This window comes from Salvelinus alpinus, chromosome 22, assembly GCF_045679555.1.
Source record: "Salvelinus alpinus chromosome 22, SLU_Salpinus.1, whole genome shotgun sequence".
Lineage (NCBI taxonomy): Eukaryota > Metazoa > Chordata > Actinopteri > Salmoniformes > Salmonidae > Salvelinus > Salvelinus alpinus.
Window position 1 is genome coordinate 25886756 of NC_092107.1, and position 17708 is coordinate 25904463.

At 46.2% G+C, this 17708-nt stretch overlaps 1 protein-coding gene across 2 annotated transcripts; it reads left to right on the plus strand.

The window, feature by feature from the left end:
* Positions 1–67: 67 nt before the first annotated feature.
* Positions 68–10814, plus strand: LOC139549310 (dapper homolog 3-like). 2 transcript variants are annotated; one of them, XM_071359625.1, is made up of 4 exons: positions 68–535; positions 7931–8063; positions 8445–8558; positions 8754–10814. In XM_071359625.1, the coding sequence occupies exons 1-4, from the start codon at positions 305–307 to the stop codon at positions 10217–10219; spliced, it is 1944 nt and encodes a 647-aa protein (XP_071215726.1). In that variant the 5' UTR covers positions 68–304; the 3' UTR covers positions 10220–10814. The 2 variants fall into 2 exon arrangements, with proteins under 2 accessions (XP_071215726.1, XP_071215728.1); XM_071359627.1 differs by lacking the exon at positions 68–535 and adding an exon at positions 1628–1836.
* Positions 10815–17708: the final 6894 nt, after the last annotated feature.

Below are 17708 nucleotides of genomic sequence, written 5' to 3' on the forward strand. Positions count from 1 at the left end.
ATCAGAGCCAATAGACTGTGGAGGAGGGCGGATCACACCATTCTACGTCTGACAGCTGCGAAATAGAAAATGTATAGCGCACAGCCACAGGCACTCATGCTGCAAATAGGCAACCAGCGTTATAGCCTAACCTAATGCAAAGAAATCAGCTTGGATATCCACATGTGCGATGAAGAACAAAAGTGGTTGCAACAAGGGGGATAAAAAACAACAAGATAAGGACTTGAGCAATAATATTTTGTAAAATAAATATTGTAAGTAATTCAGGTGTTTCTATCAAACCATTGGAAAAGGTTTTGGAACCATGTACGGTGCCTTTTCTTTCCCAATGACTGCGGAGCGCAGTCGGAATAAGGAGCGTATGGAGGCCAGTCTGACCGGACTCTGTGAGCTGGAGCTCCGCAAGCAGAGGCAGGAGTGCCTGGTCCTCGGTGCTCTGGCCCTGGGGGAGCCCATGCCCGAAAATTACACAAGGAACGAGCTATCGGGTTTCAGCAGCTGGGGGCAAGAGAACTTGACATTGAGACGTCATCTGGTAAGAAGTTAAAAGAGGTGGAGGTAGTTTGGACATTGTTGCCTTTTTATGTGACAAATAGATAGGCTAATTCACCTCGTAGGAACATTGTTGTAGTGCACAGAATGGCTACTCGACCAGGGTGGTCGGTCGCCACTGCGATTAACCCCCAGTTTACCCCTAGGCTCTATAGAGGGATAGGCTACGTAGCCTATATAAAATACGATTTGTTTCCCCCCGTTAGTGGACAATGCATTGGTGGTGTGTGCCTATTGTCCAGCGACGAAACGTATCTGCAAGAAAAGTTACTTAACTTGATTAATAGTATCCCCATCTGAAAGGATCTAATCGTTCCCATCCTTCGGCTGCAAATATATGCCTTGGGGAAACGGAATGGGGGTTGGAGCACCCGTCTTTTGCAGTCCACCGTTTAATGACCCATTGTTCCCTGCATGGTCCCTGCATGGTCCTACATTTATGTTGTATTTTACTTAGCAAGTGTTTATACATATTCATTCGTTTACTTTTATTTTTCAAATGAGTTCATAATGGGAGCTGATAGGACATGTGAATAGTTACATTTGTATTAAATACATTTTCATCTGATATTAATAGTATAGCATCATATATGATATGATTTAGATATAAGTTATGAGGCACGTTTCTTTAGACTGTGGAGATTTTCGATGTCCTTGTGGGAACTAACGTTAGGAACTATGATGCCAGAGGTGGGCGTGATGCGTGTCCCATCACTCAAATCACCACGCGTACAGCGAATCCGACCATTCAACCGATGTCATCCCAAATAATAAAAAAGAGCGTTAGCTATCCGTGATGGCAACTATTACGCATGCTTAACATTAGCCTATTATAGAAAAAATGGGCTTTTGTAAAAAATAAAACACTTCAAAAAATACATGTTTTTCTTTGGAATGAATGGGATGTCACAGTTATCTCCTTACGCCCAATTTTCAGCCCTCTATCTTTAAAAAAAGAAAGATATACAGGCTAGTAGCCTTTAGACTACACTACACCATCGACTCGCACACGGCCCACTGTTCTCAATAGAAAGCTCCTATAAAAGAGGGTGAAAGAAATTAAAGCAGCCGCCTCCCTCTCCTCCCAGCTTCCCCCCACGTTCCTCTCCTCCGCCGCGGCCCAAACAATAGGCGCATATGGAGAGGAATACTAATGCACACGAGGGCCTCCGTGCGCCGACAGGCGAATCATGCACCTCGGCCGCCGCTTTGAATGCACAACTGGAACACATCACCCAATGAGATGTCAACGCAGAGCAAACTGGCTCCGCTTCGACGGTGATGGTAAATACTATTTTTTACACTGTGCGACGAGTGACTGCCCCTAAATGCCGCATATTTTCTCGCAATTTGTTGTGCACATTTCATTAAGTCATTCCGGTCGGTCCATTTGAGGGATCTGTCCATTTGGATCGATAGATACTGACAGATATTAACTTCATTGTCTTTCCAAGCATGCAAATAATTTCGCAGAAAATTCATTGGAGATTATTGGTTGGAGAATTATGTGACATCAATGTCTAATTGAACCCCCTCTATTGAGCCCTTCAATCACCACTTCTCCCTGTGTTTCCCACTGGACCCAATCTCATATTGCATGTAGAGAGTCTATGTTGTGTGGGCGATTTAAGGCAGGTTCACACAGAAGCAACTGACCCATGTTGCCCTCTCCTGGGAGTGTTGGGGACAGTTTCCTTGGCCTTTGCTTTTGCCCCAGGGCCTCCTGTCCTCTCTATAGGCCCAGTGTGTAGTTGCTGACAGCCATGCCATGCCAGACAGCAGCTGGTAAAGCACAAGACATTGACCCCACTCTGAGCCACCATGCTGTGTGTGTTTGGAGAGTGCAAGCATTAGCAAGCCCGTGTGTGCGTGTGTGTCGATAGACTTGTGTGTGTGCAAGTGCATACATCTGCGTCTCTATTGATCTATGTGCTTGGCCTCAGTGTGTGGTCATTTGGGCATGTCTAAGACGCCGTGTGCCCATGTCTTCCATAGAGTGCCACATCATTAGTGTGAGTTCCCTTCTCAGCAGTGAGTGTCTGATGTCTGGGTGGGTGAGAGCTGCCTGGGCCCGGGGCTTTGAGTGACTGATGTCTGGGTGGTTGAGAGCAGCCTGGGTCCGGGGCTTTGAGTGACTGATGTCTGGGTGGGTGAGAGCTGCCTGGGTCCGGGGCTTTGAGTGACTGATGTCTGGGTGGGTGAGAGCTGCCTGGGCCCGGGGCTTTGAGTGACTGATGTCTGGGTGGGTGAGAGCTGCCTGGGCCCGGGGCTTTGAGTGACTGATGTCTGGGTCGGTGAGAGCTGCCTGGGTCCGGGGCTTTGAGTGGCTGATGTCTGGGTGGGTGAGAGCTGCCTGGGTCCGGGGCTTTGAGTGGCTGATGTCTGGGTGGGTGAGAGCTGCCTGGGTCCGGGGCTTTGAGTGGCTGATGTCTGGGTGGGTGAGAGCTGCCTGGGTCCGGGGCTTTGAGTGGCTGATGTCTGGGTGGGTGAGAGCTGCCTGGGTCCGGGGCTTTGAGTGGCTGATGTCTGGGTGGGTGAGAGCTGCCTGGGTCCGGGGCTTTGAGTGGCTGATGTCTGGGTGGGTGAGAGCTGCCTGGGTCCGGGGCTTTGAGTGACTGATGTCTGGGTGGGTGAGAGCTGCCTGGGCCCGGGGCTTTGAGTGACTGATGTCTGGGTCGGTGAGAGCTGCCTGGGTCCGGGGCTTTGAGTGGCTGATGTCTGGGTGGGTGAGAGCTGCCTGGGTCCGGGGCTTTGAGTGACTGATGTCTGGGTGGGTGAGAGCTGCCTGGGCCCGGGGCTTTGAGTGGCTGATGTCTGGGTGGGTGAGAGCTGCCTGGGTCCGGGGCTTTGAGTGGCTGATGTCTGGGTGGGTGAGAGCTGCCTGGGTCCGGGGCTTTGAGTGGCTGATGTCTGGGTGGGTGAGAGCTGCCAGGGCCTGGGGCTTTGAGCAACTGATGTCTGGGTGGGTGAGAGCTGCCTGGGTCCGGGGCTTTGAGTGACTGATGTCTGGGTGGGTGTGAGCTGCCTGGGTCCGGGGCTTTGAGTGACTGATGTCTGGGTGGGTGAGAGCTGCCTGGGCCCGGGGCTTTGAGTGACTGATGTCTGGGTGGGTGAGAGCTGCCTGGGCCCGGAGCTTTGAGTGACTGATGATATGGGTGGGTGAGAGCTGCCTGGGCCCGGAGCTTTGAGTGACTGATGATATGGGTGGGTGAGAGCTGCCTGGGCCCGGGGCTTTGAGTGGCTGATGTCTGGGTGGGTGAGCGCTGCCTGGGCCCGGAGCTTTGAGTGACTGATGATATGGGTGGGTGAGAGCTTCCTGGGCTCTGGGCTTTGAGTGACTGATGATATGAGTGGGTGAGAGCTTCCTGGGCTCGGGGCTTTGAGTGACTGATGATATGGGTGGGTGAGAGCTGCCTGGGCTCGGGGCTTTGAGTGACTGATGATATGGGTGGGTGAGAGCTTCCTGGGCTCAGGGCTTTGAGTGACTGATGATATGGGTGGGTGAGAGCTGCCTGGGCTCAGGGCTTTGAGTGACTGATGATATGGGTGGGTGAGAGCTTCCTGGGCTCGGGGCTTTGAGTGACTGATGATATGGGTGTGTGAGAGCTTCCTGGGCTCGGGGCTTTGAGTGTCTGATGATGTGGGTGGGTGAGAGCTTCCTGGGCTCAGGGCTTTGAGTGACTGATGATATGGGTGGGTGAGAGCTTCCTGAGCTCGGGGCTTTGAGTGACTGATGATATGGGTGGGTGAGAGCTTCCTGGGCTCAGGGCTTTGAGTGACTGATGATATGGGTGGGTGAGAGCTTCCTGGGCTCGGGGCTTTGAGTGACTGATGATATGGGTGGGTGAGAGCTTCCTGGGCTCAGGGCTTTGAGTGACTGATGATATGGATGGGTGAGCACTGCCTGGGCTCGGGCTTTGTCCCTTTAACCTAGCTTCCCTCTGGTCTGGAGGCTCTGAGCAGCTGTGTCACCTGAGCACTGACTGACTGAAGTCAAGCTGGATAGAGTCCATTCAGAGCCTGTTGTCCTTTCTGGGGAGGCAGACCACAGAGGCTGGAGTGTGCAGCCTGCTTGCCCCATTCACGCCTGTTATGTAAACATGGTGTGTGTGTGCATGCATGTCTGTGTGCTGCCACGAAGCTGCCTGGCTGCTCCCCTTCCATCCCTCTCTCCACCGGAGAGAGCACAAGATGCAGTCAAATAGTAATGACACCAGGCAGTGTGCGTTATGAGATCTGGGAGCCGAGAGGCGTTAATTAATAATGCATCAGAATCAAAAGTATCGTCATGAAAGGGAGCCGCATGAGACCCCTACAGAGCTACACACTCTGGAAGTCAGCTATGTTTGTGTATGTGTCCTGTGTGTGTGTCCTCAAAGCTTTGTTTGTGTTCTGTGTCATTATGTTTTAATTAGCCAGCCTAATTGTCACAGTGCCTGCTAGTTCTAGATCCATGTGAGCTTGCCGGAGGACCTAGGCCTAATGATCAATTTGGTGAAAGTGTGTCATGGATATATTGATTTCCAATACACTCTCTTCCTCCTTCTTTCCTTGTATTATTTATTTTGCTCGCACTCAGGTAGCTATAAAACCTGGAGATCTCTTCCACTCACCTATTAGTAACCACCATAATACAATGGTTTCGTGTTTGATATTAGTTTAGTGACAGAAAGCATCTCTCCAATAGGTTTTATTGCATAATGGATGCTTAGGTAGACACAGCCTGGCTTGGGTATTTTGTCTCTTCACAAACACAGCGCTTCTATCACACTGATCTACTCGAGTCTGCCTGAGAAAAATGACCCAGCGCTGCTGAGTGACCAAAACAGCAGCCAACCTCATGACCAGATATGGTGCTGCTTGTTGTTTTTTTACTCAGCATCTGAATAGGAAAATTGGGATCTACAGTATGTGGAGTGTTTTTATACTGTCTAGCTCATTATGTTAGCTTGCATTGGTATGATGCTGGTTTGGCTCAGGTAAAGGTTGGCTCCTTATTATGACAAAATGACAGACTGAATTTTTCATTCATCTGTCTTTGCACGCTCTACATACTCTCATTTAATTCAAGGAAGAATTTCCCCTCCCTGCCACGCTCTGATGGAGTCCGCTTGCTGCTGAAACCTTGGTCACTTTTAATACATTCTTTGCATTCCAGCAGTGTACAGCTACATCCTTTTTGAAATAAGCCTCTCTCTCACACACTCTCTCTCTCACACACACGCTCTCTCACACACACACACACACACACACACACACACACACACACACACACACACACACACAGCAATTCCTGTTAGACAACTAACAGCCTCTCCATCCCCAAGACTCTGTAATGTAGAGGAGGTCACAGCATTTTGCTGATATCTGTTAAAATGACATAATGTAGCAACAGTCATAATAGGCTAATTGAAGTGTGTGTGTGTGCTGGGGAGGCAATGCGTAGCTAGTGTGTGTTGGCTGTGAGTGCTCTTCAGATGACCTGAAATTGCCTGGCTGACTTGAACAAGCATGTCCAATTGCACTTTTTCTTCCTCCCTGGTGTATGATTTGTGTGTGTCCTGCTGCGTGTGCATCCACAAAAATAACATCTCAACACATTTCCCACTACAGTGAATCATTCATGTTCCAGCTAGTTGCATCCTCAGGTATCTTACATAACTGGAATGGGGCTTTAGTAGCATGCATGCAGCCCATGCGGTCATGCACACTAATGTCTGTAGGCCTATACTACCTCCACTATCCAAAGGTGGGAATAAAACATTCGGTATAAGGTTATCTGTATAAGCTAAATAGTGTGTTTTTGTCATCCAGTTAAATGGAAAAAGTACTACACTTAGTCATAATTCACATTGACTTATAATTAGGTACAGTACCAGTCAAAAGTTTGGACACACCTACTCATTCAAGGCTTTTTCTTTATTTTGACTATTTTCTACATTGTAGAATACTAGTGAAGACATCAAAACTATGAAATAACATATATGGAATCATGTAGTAACCAAAAAAGTGTTAACCAAATCAAAATATATTTTAGACACTTTTGGCATTCTCTCAACCAGCTTTACCTGGAATGTTTTTCCAACAGTCTTGAAGTAGTTCCCACATATGCTGAGCACTTGTTGGCTGCTTTTCCTTCACTCTGCGGTCCAACTCATCCCAAACCATCTCAATTGGGTTGAGTTGGGTAATTGTGGAGGCCAGGTCATCTGATGCAGCACCACCACTCTCCTTCTTGGTCAAATAGCCCTTACACAGCCTGGAGGTGTGTTGGGTCATTGTCCTGTTGAAAAACAAATGATAGTCCCACTAAGCGCAAACCAGATGGGATAGCGTATCGCTGCAGAATGCTGTGGCAGCCATCCTGGTTAAGTGTGCCTTGAATTCTAAATAAATCACTGACAGTGTCACGGGCAAAGCAACCCCACACATCACACCTCCTCCTCCATGCTTCACGGTGGGAACCACACATCCAGAGATCTTCCGTTCACCTACTCTGCGTCTCACAAAGACACGGTGGTTGAAACCAAAAATGTCAAATTTGGACTCATCAGACCAAAGGACAGATTTCCACCGGTCTAATGTCCATTGCTTGTGTTTCTTGGCCCAAGCAAGTCTCTTCTTATTATTGGTGTCCTTTAGTAGTGGTTTCTTTGCAGCAATTCAACCATGAAGGCCTGATTCACGCAGTCTCTGAACAGTTGATGTTAAAATGTGTCTGTTACTCTGTGAAGCATTTATTTGGGCTGCAAATTTCTGAGGTGCAGTTAACTCTAATGAACTTATCCTCTGCAGCAGAGGTAACTATGGGTTTTCCTTTCGTGTGGCGGTCCTCATGAGAGACAGTTTCATCCTAGTGCTTGATGGTTTTTGCGACTGCACTTGAAGAAACTTTCAAAGTTCTTGAAATTTTCCAGATTGACTGACCATCATGTCTTCAAGCTTATTTGAGCTGTTCTTGCCATAATATGGACTTGGTCTTTTACCAAATAGGGCTATCATCTGTATACCACCCCTACCTTGTCACAACACAACTGATTGGCTCAAACGCATTAAGAAATTCCACAAATTAACTTTTAACAAGGCACACCTGTTAATTGAAATGCATTCCAGGCGACTACCTCATGAAGCTAGTTGAGATAATGCCAAGAGTGTGCAAAGCTGTCATAATATATTTTGATTTGTTTAACACTTTTTTGGTTAGTACATGATTCCAAACTAGTGAAGACATAGTTTTGATGTCTTCACTAGTATTCTACAATGTAGAAAATAGTCAAAATAAAGAACAAGCCTTGAATGAGTAGGTGTGTCCAAACTTTTAACTGGTACTGTATGTCTTGTGTTTGTGTGATCATGCTTGTGTATTGGTCTGTTTCAGAGTGCGCTCCAGAGCTCCCCCTGGGGGCTGATGCTGGCACTGGAACAGCAGGTAGGCGAGCTGAGAGTGGACACAGATGATGTCACCTATGAGGGGACCCAAGGGGACATGGGGAACAGTCGGCCCAGCTCAGGTACTCCTCATGCTACCACCTTTTAATTCTCTGACTTTTGAACTTTAACCCCTGAACCACATCAGAGGGGCATTGTGTAGTTATATTTTTCTTAATGTAGACACTTTAATTTAACTTATTTTTTGCATGTGTTTGACCCATGTTCTGTATATTTTCTGTGTACTTTTTTACAAGAATTGTGGCCCTATATTTCCCCGAAGTACATATATAATGACTAACATTTCATTAGTTTTGACAAATGCTGTTTTCATGCCCTTCTTGCTACTGTTAGTTGTTCTGTAGTTTGTGAAAGGGACAAAAAATTGGAAATGAGTTTTGTCAGCATATGGTTTGAGAAAGCCTGATAGAGGTCTAATGAGTGACATCATCTGTGTTTCCCAGGGTTCTATGAGTCGAGTGAGAGCCAGTCTCCAAAGGGGCATTCCTGTCGCTCTGACTTCCTAGAGCCCCACCCTGGCTGGGGCTTCAGCAGCACAGAGAGGCCCAAGTCTCTGGGTGAGTTCAGCTCCACTCTCCACTATCAACAGCTCTCTTTCAACCACAATAGGGTTCATGGTATCATAGCAACAATACCATGGACTGTCTTTACTTTATTGCATCATTATTTTAGTTGCATTAAGTACTCGTATCAGTAGTAAAATAAACCCGTCAATTAATCAATTGACTTCTCTCTGTGCTCTCTGTCTACAGGATATGCCCTCCAGCTGACAGGTGAGAGTCTGATGGAGCCAGCCCCTCATGCCACTGTTCCCCTCTCCTTCTCTGCCCCCTACCCACACCTTGAGGGAATCGCTGAGGAGGGTACGGCCAAGGAGCCCTGGCAGTGGGACCTACACTGTGCCCAGGGTTGGGAGGATGAGGACCAGGCCACTCAGGAGGACTTCCAGCAGGCCATGAGGGTTAAAGGCTACATCCTGGGTCTCATCCATCGCTACGCGCTCTCACCCCGGCCCTGCATGCCTCGTACCAGCCTGGGGCCTGACCCTTCCATCCCCTATTCCTCCAGCATCAACAGGCAGAGCAGCCTGCGAAGGAAACACACTCTTCACACCTCCGAGCACTGCATCTCTGACCCACAGGACCTCTACCCTGACCCTGAGTGCCAGGCCTGGTGGTGTGACTCGCTAGACAGGGAGGAATGGGGGGGAGAGGCCCCATCCATGGAGAAGGACTGTTATCGGTCTTTACCCTACCCCCACATCAGACCCCACTCCCTGGCCGGGGCCCATCCACCCTCCCTGGACCCCACTTGTGGCACTCTGGACCCTTGTTTTAGTAGTGCGTCTGATTCCCCCAAGCACTACCCGCTGCCCAACTCCCCGGCTTCATATAACCACTTGGTCAGTGCCCAGTACACCCCTGTACACTCCCCTTCACACTTTTCTCCAGAATGCTCCCCCTCACACTATCTTCTAGAGCCCTCCAAGCCCAGCCGAACCTTTGTGTCCCCAGACCAGAGCAGCTCAAAGCCCAGGGCCATGGGGAAGAAAAGCCATGAGGAGAGACAGAGCTCCAAGAAGCCTGGCCACAAGACCTGCCACTCCCAGTCTGAGAACAGTCTGATGGGGCAGAGGGCACTCCCTAAGCGCAGGTACAGCACAACCGAGCACCCCCAGCACCAGAGGGGCCAGGTCCCATATGCAGGCCCCCAGCACAGGAACACCGCTGGGGGGCGACGCTGGTGCTCCACCCTGGAGCTCAGCCAGGAGGAAGGGGAGACCCAGGGTGAGCAGGCCCACAGACGCCCACCTCGTAGGGCCCGCCACACCCAGGCCTGCTCTCATCCCAACCCCAACCACCACTCCCAGGTCCATGCCCAGCCTTGCCTCTCAGAATACCCAGAGAGAGCACCTCTGTGTCGGGGAGAGGGCTATGTGCGGGCCACCCCTGGGGAGTCAGAGTCTAGCATGAGTGAGGTGTACTCCCCTGCCTCCAGCTCTCTCTCCAGTGATTCTGATGAGGGGGGGCTGGTATGGCCCCAGCAGCTGCCCCCTTGCCTGGCCCCCTCCGCTTCCTCCTCTTCCTCCTCCCCTAAGGCCTCCCCAGAGGCCTCCTCGCAGCCCAAGGCCTTTGTCAAAATCAAAGCCTCTCACGCCCTGAAGAAGAAGATTCTGCGATTCCGCACCGGCTCTCTCAAAGTCATGACCACAGTCTGAAAATGTCACTGCTTCTACTGCCCATATCCTGCACAGTCTGATGGTTCATCCTACATAACCTACAGTTTACACCCTCTGTCTACCTCTGCTGGTTCATGGAGCACTGTCATAAAATCAGAAGTTATTTTACCTTCAGGAAAAACTAAGATGTCTGTAACTGGCCTAAGATCAGCATCATGATATCTAGCTAAACCACATTTCACCATCATCAGAATGTGCATTAACCATCAACTTGTCTAATGAAGTCATCCTCTGATGATAACACTGCCATGTCACATATGGACACCTGAAAGTGAACTGCTACCTCTCTTCTCTTAGCTGCACCACCTTGCAGCCTGGACCTGAAGCCAATGTCTGTAGCACTGGCCATGTAGGGGGCGACTGCAGTGAGGGGTCAACACACACACACACACACACACACACACACACACACACACACACACACACACACACACACACACACACACACACACACACACACACACACACACACACACACACACACACACACACACACACACACTTCTGTAAATACCTACCTGTGGCCTTGTTTGTATGAATGTAGTTTGTAAATAAAGATGTTGTGGTCTCTTAAGCCATTTGTTTCATTTTACACTTTCTAGTATTCAACCTGGAGTGGCGGACTCATTTACGCCTACTGGATATTTCTCACACATAAATAGTTATTTTCAAATCAGATATTTTTCAGAGCTGATCTGATTGGTCAAAAGAACAATTAGTGAAAAAAAGATCAGAATTGAGCTGCCTGTGTAGTCATAGCCTCTGGCAGCCTAAAATGATTTCAGTGTGCAACATTATATAACAGAAAGTATACAATGTCGCCCCCCTGTGGTATATCAGTAAAACCACCTTAAATTTACAGCAAGATTTGCTTAATCTTTCTCCAAACATCTGCTTCTGCATATTTTCACAGACCAAGTTATGAAAAAGTTGTTCATTCTGAAATGCAATGACATTATTCCATCACTTCGTGCATGATTGAGAGTATGGTAGAAAATACAAACCCTAACCTGGGCCTTACCCTTTTAACTTAAAAATAACTTTGTCCCAAGGTTGAACCCCCTCATCTTTAGGCAAGTACAGAGCACAGAGATTGTGAATGATAAACAATTTAGTCACACTTTATTTGGATAGATTGTATCTGTAGGCTTACGGTTAGGGTTAGATTTAGAATAAGGGTTAGGTTAAGGTTAGGCCAAGGGTTAACTTTAAGTCAAGGATGAGGTTAGTAGATAGTTAGTCTAGAGCATCTACATGTGAACTATGCAAATAAAGTGTTAGCAATCATTTCAAAGTGACACCTGTGACATTTATTTTTTAGGGAATGCAGGGGTGGTTTATTGAGAAAGGGACACTGTTGATTACCACAGATGATATGTGAAAGAGAATATCCGCTTTAGGAATAATGTCAGGAGCCGCTTGTGGATTTAACAGCTCTAACACAGTTCCACCTCCAACACCGCATAAACAACAACCTCTGTGGACGTCAGCTAAAGCGGATCTGATCGAAAACAGCCTTTAAATACAGATAAAGCCAAATCTAATTGCCAAGTTTGATTGCTGCCGGAAACATATTACAGAGAGGGCAGAAGATCCTGTTCTGTTACACAACACTGGATTCAAATCTTTTGTTTTTATATCTATATCACATATTTATTTTCAAATTTGAGAACATGGAGACATTGACATCAATACAACATCCCCAGTCCTTTATCGCACCCACCAAGGCATTATACAAAAAAACAATATAATAATACAAAACATTAAAAAACACAAAAGAGAAAATAAAATACAATGGGTGTCACAATAATAGTGGAATCCTATCTGCACACCGTAGCCACTGACATAACTGCCTGTACTATCTGCACACCGTAGCCACTGACATAACTGCCTGTACTATCTGCACACCGTAGCCACTGACATAACTGCCTGTACTATCTGCACACCGTAGCCACTGACATAACTGCCTGTACTATCTGCACACCGTAGCCACTGACATAACTGCCTGTACTATCTGCACACCGTAGCCACTGACATAACTGCCTGTACTATCTGCACACCGTAGCCACTGACATAACTGCCTGTACTATCTGCACACCGTAGCCACTGACATAACTGCCTGTACTATCTGCACACCGTAGCCACTGACATAACTGCCTGTACTATCTGCACACCGTAGCCACTGACATAACTGCCTGTACTATCTGCACACCGTAGCCACTGACATAACTGCCTGTACTATCTGCACACCGTAGCCACTGACATAACTGCCTGTACTATCTGCACACCGTAGCCACTGACATAACTGCCTGTACTATCTGCACACCGTAGCCACTGACATAACTGCCTGTACTATCTGCACACCGTAGCCACTGACATAACTGCCTGTACTATCTGCACACCGTAGCCACTGACATAACTGCCTGTACTATCTGCACACCGTAGCCACTGACATAACTGCCTGTACTATCTGCACACCGTAGCCACTGACATAACTGCCTGTACTATCTGCACACCGTAGCCACTGACATAACTGCCTGTACTATCTGCACACCGTAGCCACTGACATAACTGCCTGTACTATCTGCACACCGTAGCCACTGACATAACTGCCTGTACTATCTGCACACCGTAGCCACTGACATAACTGCCTGTACTATCTGCACACCGTAGCCACTGACATAACTGCCTGTACTATCTGCACACCGTAGCCACTGACATAACTGCCTGTACTATCTGCACACCGTAGCCACTGACATAACTGCCTGTACTATCTGCACACCGTAGCCACTGACATAACTGCCTGTACTATCTGCACACCGTAGCCACTGACATAACTGCCTGTACTATCTGCACACCGTAGCCACTGACATAACTGCCTGTACTATCTGCACACCGTAGCCACTGACATAACTGCCTGTACTATCTGCACACCGTAGCCACTGACATAACTGCCTGTACTATCTGCACACCGTAGCCACTGACATAACTGCCTGTACTATCTGCACACCGTAGCCACTGACATAACTGCCTGTACTATCTGCACACCGTAGCCACTGACATAACTGCCTGTACTATCTGCACACCGTAGCCACTGACATAACTGCCTGTACTATCTGCACACCGTAGCCACTGACATAACTGCCTGTACTATCTGCACACCGTAGCCACTGACATAACTGCCTGTACTATCTGCACACCGTAGCCACTGACATAACTGCCTGTACTATCTGCACACCGTAGCCACTGACATAACTGCCTGTACTATCTGCACACCGTAGCCACTGACATAACTGCCTGTACTGAAAAAAATTACAGCCATTCTCCACTAGCAGCTCAAACACCATCTGGCCTATGACAGCGTCCCCCAGTCCTGGCCCCGGGGCACACATCCCCGCCCCCCCATCCAACTCGCTTGACTCCAGTCACAAGTTTGGTAATGAGTTGGTAAATTTAATCAAGTGTTCCATCACTTGGGCAAGTACAAAGACTTGCACCCTCCGGGCCCCCAGGACCAGGAGAATCCAGTCCATACAGTGGCTGGAGACAACAACAAGGCAACAGAGAACAGAATAGTAAATATAACAAAGGTAAAACAGGTATGACAGTAACAGTAACAGTGGATTCCTATTAACAAATCACAGCCACTTACACAGGACCTGACTGCCTATACTGAAATGTGAGAGCTAAACTATGAAAAATAGGCTCTCTACATGTTCAATGAAAGGGGACCAAGTCAGGACAAACGTCTCTCAGGACCCCTGCACAAAATGTATCTAACCATTTGAAGTGGCAGAGATGACATCACATCCATAACCCACTACGTAAGAGAAGGAAGTCTTGCCGACCTCCAATTAAAAGAGGATAGGACAGCGAGCTAGAAGTGAAGCAAATGCTCCTGCATTCATCTGGTGGGTGGTAACAGTACAATCCAAAGGTGGTATACCAAAACTAGCAGTGAACGGATTGGGGTCAACAGATGTTACATAGATATGAAAATGCCTCAAATATGGCGTCCCAATACCTCCTCAGAGATTGGCATGACCAAAACATATGCCCCACAGTTGCTGAACTCTGATAGGATCTCAAACACTTTAGGTAGGCATTTGAATATATTTTTAACAGTCTGTAATTTGAGTAATGGAGACGGTGTAAGACTTTGAAATTAATGAAACCGTGCCTTATGCAAAATTATGAGATGTGAAATCGCTCTATACTACGTTGCCATAATGTCATCGGGTAGCTCACCACCCATGCAGACTTGGTATTTTCCCAGGAAGGCAGGTTCATGTTCTGTATCATGTTGTATAACCTGGATATTGTGCTCTTCAGATAGGGGTTAAGGTCTAAGCACCTCTCAACTACACACTTTAAAAGGCAGGAGCGGAAATGAAGGGGAATATTTTTTTAGGTAAGCCACGATTTTGGAGATACCTAAAAAAAAGTGGGTATTGGGAATATTATGGTCAACACTCAGAGTTTCAAATGAGACACGTGTGTTATTAAAAAAAGAGGTCACTGAAAAACACCAGGCCATTCCTATGCCAGAACTGGAATGCTGTGTATCTGTGACAGGGTTGGGTAGCTTACTTTCTAAATGTAACCTTTTACAGTTACTAGTTACCTGTCCAAAATTGTAATCAGTAACGTAACATTTGGATTACCCAAACTCAGTAACGTAATCTGATTACATTCAGTTACTTTTAGATTACTTTCCCCTTAAGAGGCATTAGAAGACAAAAATGTACACTACCATTCAAAAGTTAGGGGTCACTTAGAAATTCCCTTGTTTTTGAAAGAAAAGCAAATTTTTTGTCCATTAAAATAACATCAAATTGATCAGAAATACAGTATAGACATTGTTAATGTTGTAAATGACTATTGTAGGTGGAAACGGCTGATTGTTAATGGAATATCTACATGGTTGCTGATAATGGGCCTCTGTACACCTATCACTCCTGTGTTCCAATGGCACGTTGTATTAGTCTTTTAAAATGATAAACTTGGATTAGCTAATTGATCATTAGAAAACCCTTTTGCAATTATGCTAGCACAGCTGAAAACTGTTGTCCTGATTAAAGAAGCAATACAACTGGCCTTCTTTAGACTAGTTGAGCATCTGGAGCATCAGCATTTGTGGGTTCAATTACATGCTCAAAATGGCCAGAAACATAACTTTCTTCTGAAACTCGTCAGTCTATTCTTGTTCTGAGAAATGAAGGCTATTCCATGTGAGAAATTGTCAAGAAACAGAAGATCTCGTACAACGCTGTGTACTACTCCCTTCACAGAACAGCTCTACAGTAGTCAAGTTACACCTCAAATTGTGCAACTCCAAAAATGTCATGCATTATATCAACAGAAGAATTGTCTGTAGTATTGAAGTACTGCAGAGTTCAATAAGCAAGCATGCTTCACACCGTACACATGAGGTAGTGTTGGGTTTGACTGAAGAATTTGACAATGGTCTGAGTGCATGTGTTTGTTCGTAAAGTCACTCTTGGGTCATCCTCAGAGAACACAGTTTGAAAATTCACTTTCTCAGTGAGGCAAAAATGGCAACAATAACGAGCACTAAACAATTCCACACAACCAAACAGGCAATGTTTACCAAGATTATCTCCAGTTACTTGGGACAATACTGCCATGTATACAACCACTGAAGAAGGGAACTTCAATACCCTCAGTCTCAAGCACTTTCAAATCGCTTACTATTGGCTCAAGAATGGAATCAAATCCATACGTTTTAAGGTCCTGGGTATGGAAGAGTGCACATAAGTGAATATTTACTAAAATTGAATTAAACTTTGGGGTAAAATTTCTCAAAGTAAAGTAAACTCTGAAAAAAAAGAAACGTCCTCTCACTGTCAACTGCGTTTATTTTCAGCAAACTTAACATGTGTAAATATTTGTATGAACATAAGATTCAACAACTGAGACATAAAATGAACAAGTTCCACAGACAAATTTAATCGATTATTGACGTTTAAAAATACCGAAAGTTGTATTAGGAAAGTTGTTTGAAATACTTGGATCAAGTTTACAGGTAACTTATTAGATATTTTGTAGTCATGTTGCGCGGTTTGGAACCGGTGTATTTTCTGAATCAAACGTGCCAAATAAATTGACATTTTGGGGATATAAAGACAGAATTTATCGAACAAAAGGACCATTTGTGATGTTTAATGGACATATTGGAGTGGCAACAGAAGAAGATCTTCAAAGGTAAGGCATGAATTATATCATTATTTCTGACTTTTGTGTCGCGCCTGGCGGGTTGAAATATGATTTTCATGTGTTGGTATGCTGGGCGCTGTCCTCAGATAATCGCATGGTTTGCTTTTGCCGTAAAGCCTTTTTGAAATATGACACTGACTGGATTAACAAGAAGTTAATCTTTAAACCGATGTATAACACTTGTATGATTTATGAATTATTATTATGAGTATTTCTGTTTTGGAATTTGGCTCGCTGCTATTTCACTGGTTGTTGTCAAATCAATCCCGTTAACGGGATTGGCGCGCGAAGGGATTACTAAGAAGTTAACATTGTTGCATTGGATTAGATACAAAGTATCTAAGATGAGAAAAACATGTCTAGACTGTGGTTTCTCACTCTGCTATCTCGGCCTTGAGCCTGTGTGACTATCAGCAGGTGCAGACAATTCACAGCCTGAGAACTAAAGCAGTATATCTCCATTTACCCAGTACTTTTCCATCATTGCGCATTGCAAGCATACAAAGGTTATCACATATATACAGTAATCATGGCACTGGTGTGGCCCCACACCCGACCCCCAGGGTAACCCGCAACAGTCTAGATTCAATCAGATCAAGCGTTAACAAAAACTCACATAGCTGATATTTTGGAGGTGTAAATACATTAGAGCTATCCAATCGGTGAGCAGCTGCTCTTGATCATTGTCATGAAGCCACACAGTCAAGTTGAAAATCATTAAACAAAATAATGAGGATTTCTATCAGCCTAATTGAGGTATAGATTATATCTCACATTCCACTGTCTCACATTCCACTGCATGGGATTTCTGTTCGTGCGACTCTATGTAGCAAATGGCAATGTCCGCTTCAGGTATACTGCAATGCCAGGATCCGCTTGTGGATTTGACAGCTCTAACGCAGTTTCACCTCTCACACCGCCAAAACAACCTCTTTGGGGATGTCAGCTAAAGCGGATCTGATTGAATAGAGCCCTTAAATACAGATAAAGCCAAATCAAATTGCACAAGTGTGATTGCTGGCGGAAACATATTACAGAGAGGGCAGAAGTTCCTGTTCTGTTGCACAACATTGGATTCGAATCACGTCTCTCAGCACTTTTTAATGTCACAAAACACTCTGACTCAGCAGGTTCTCATGGTTTACACACACACACACACACACACACACACACACACACACACACACACACACACACACACACACACACACACACACACACACACACACAC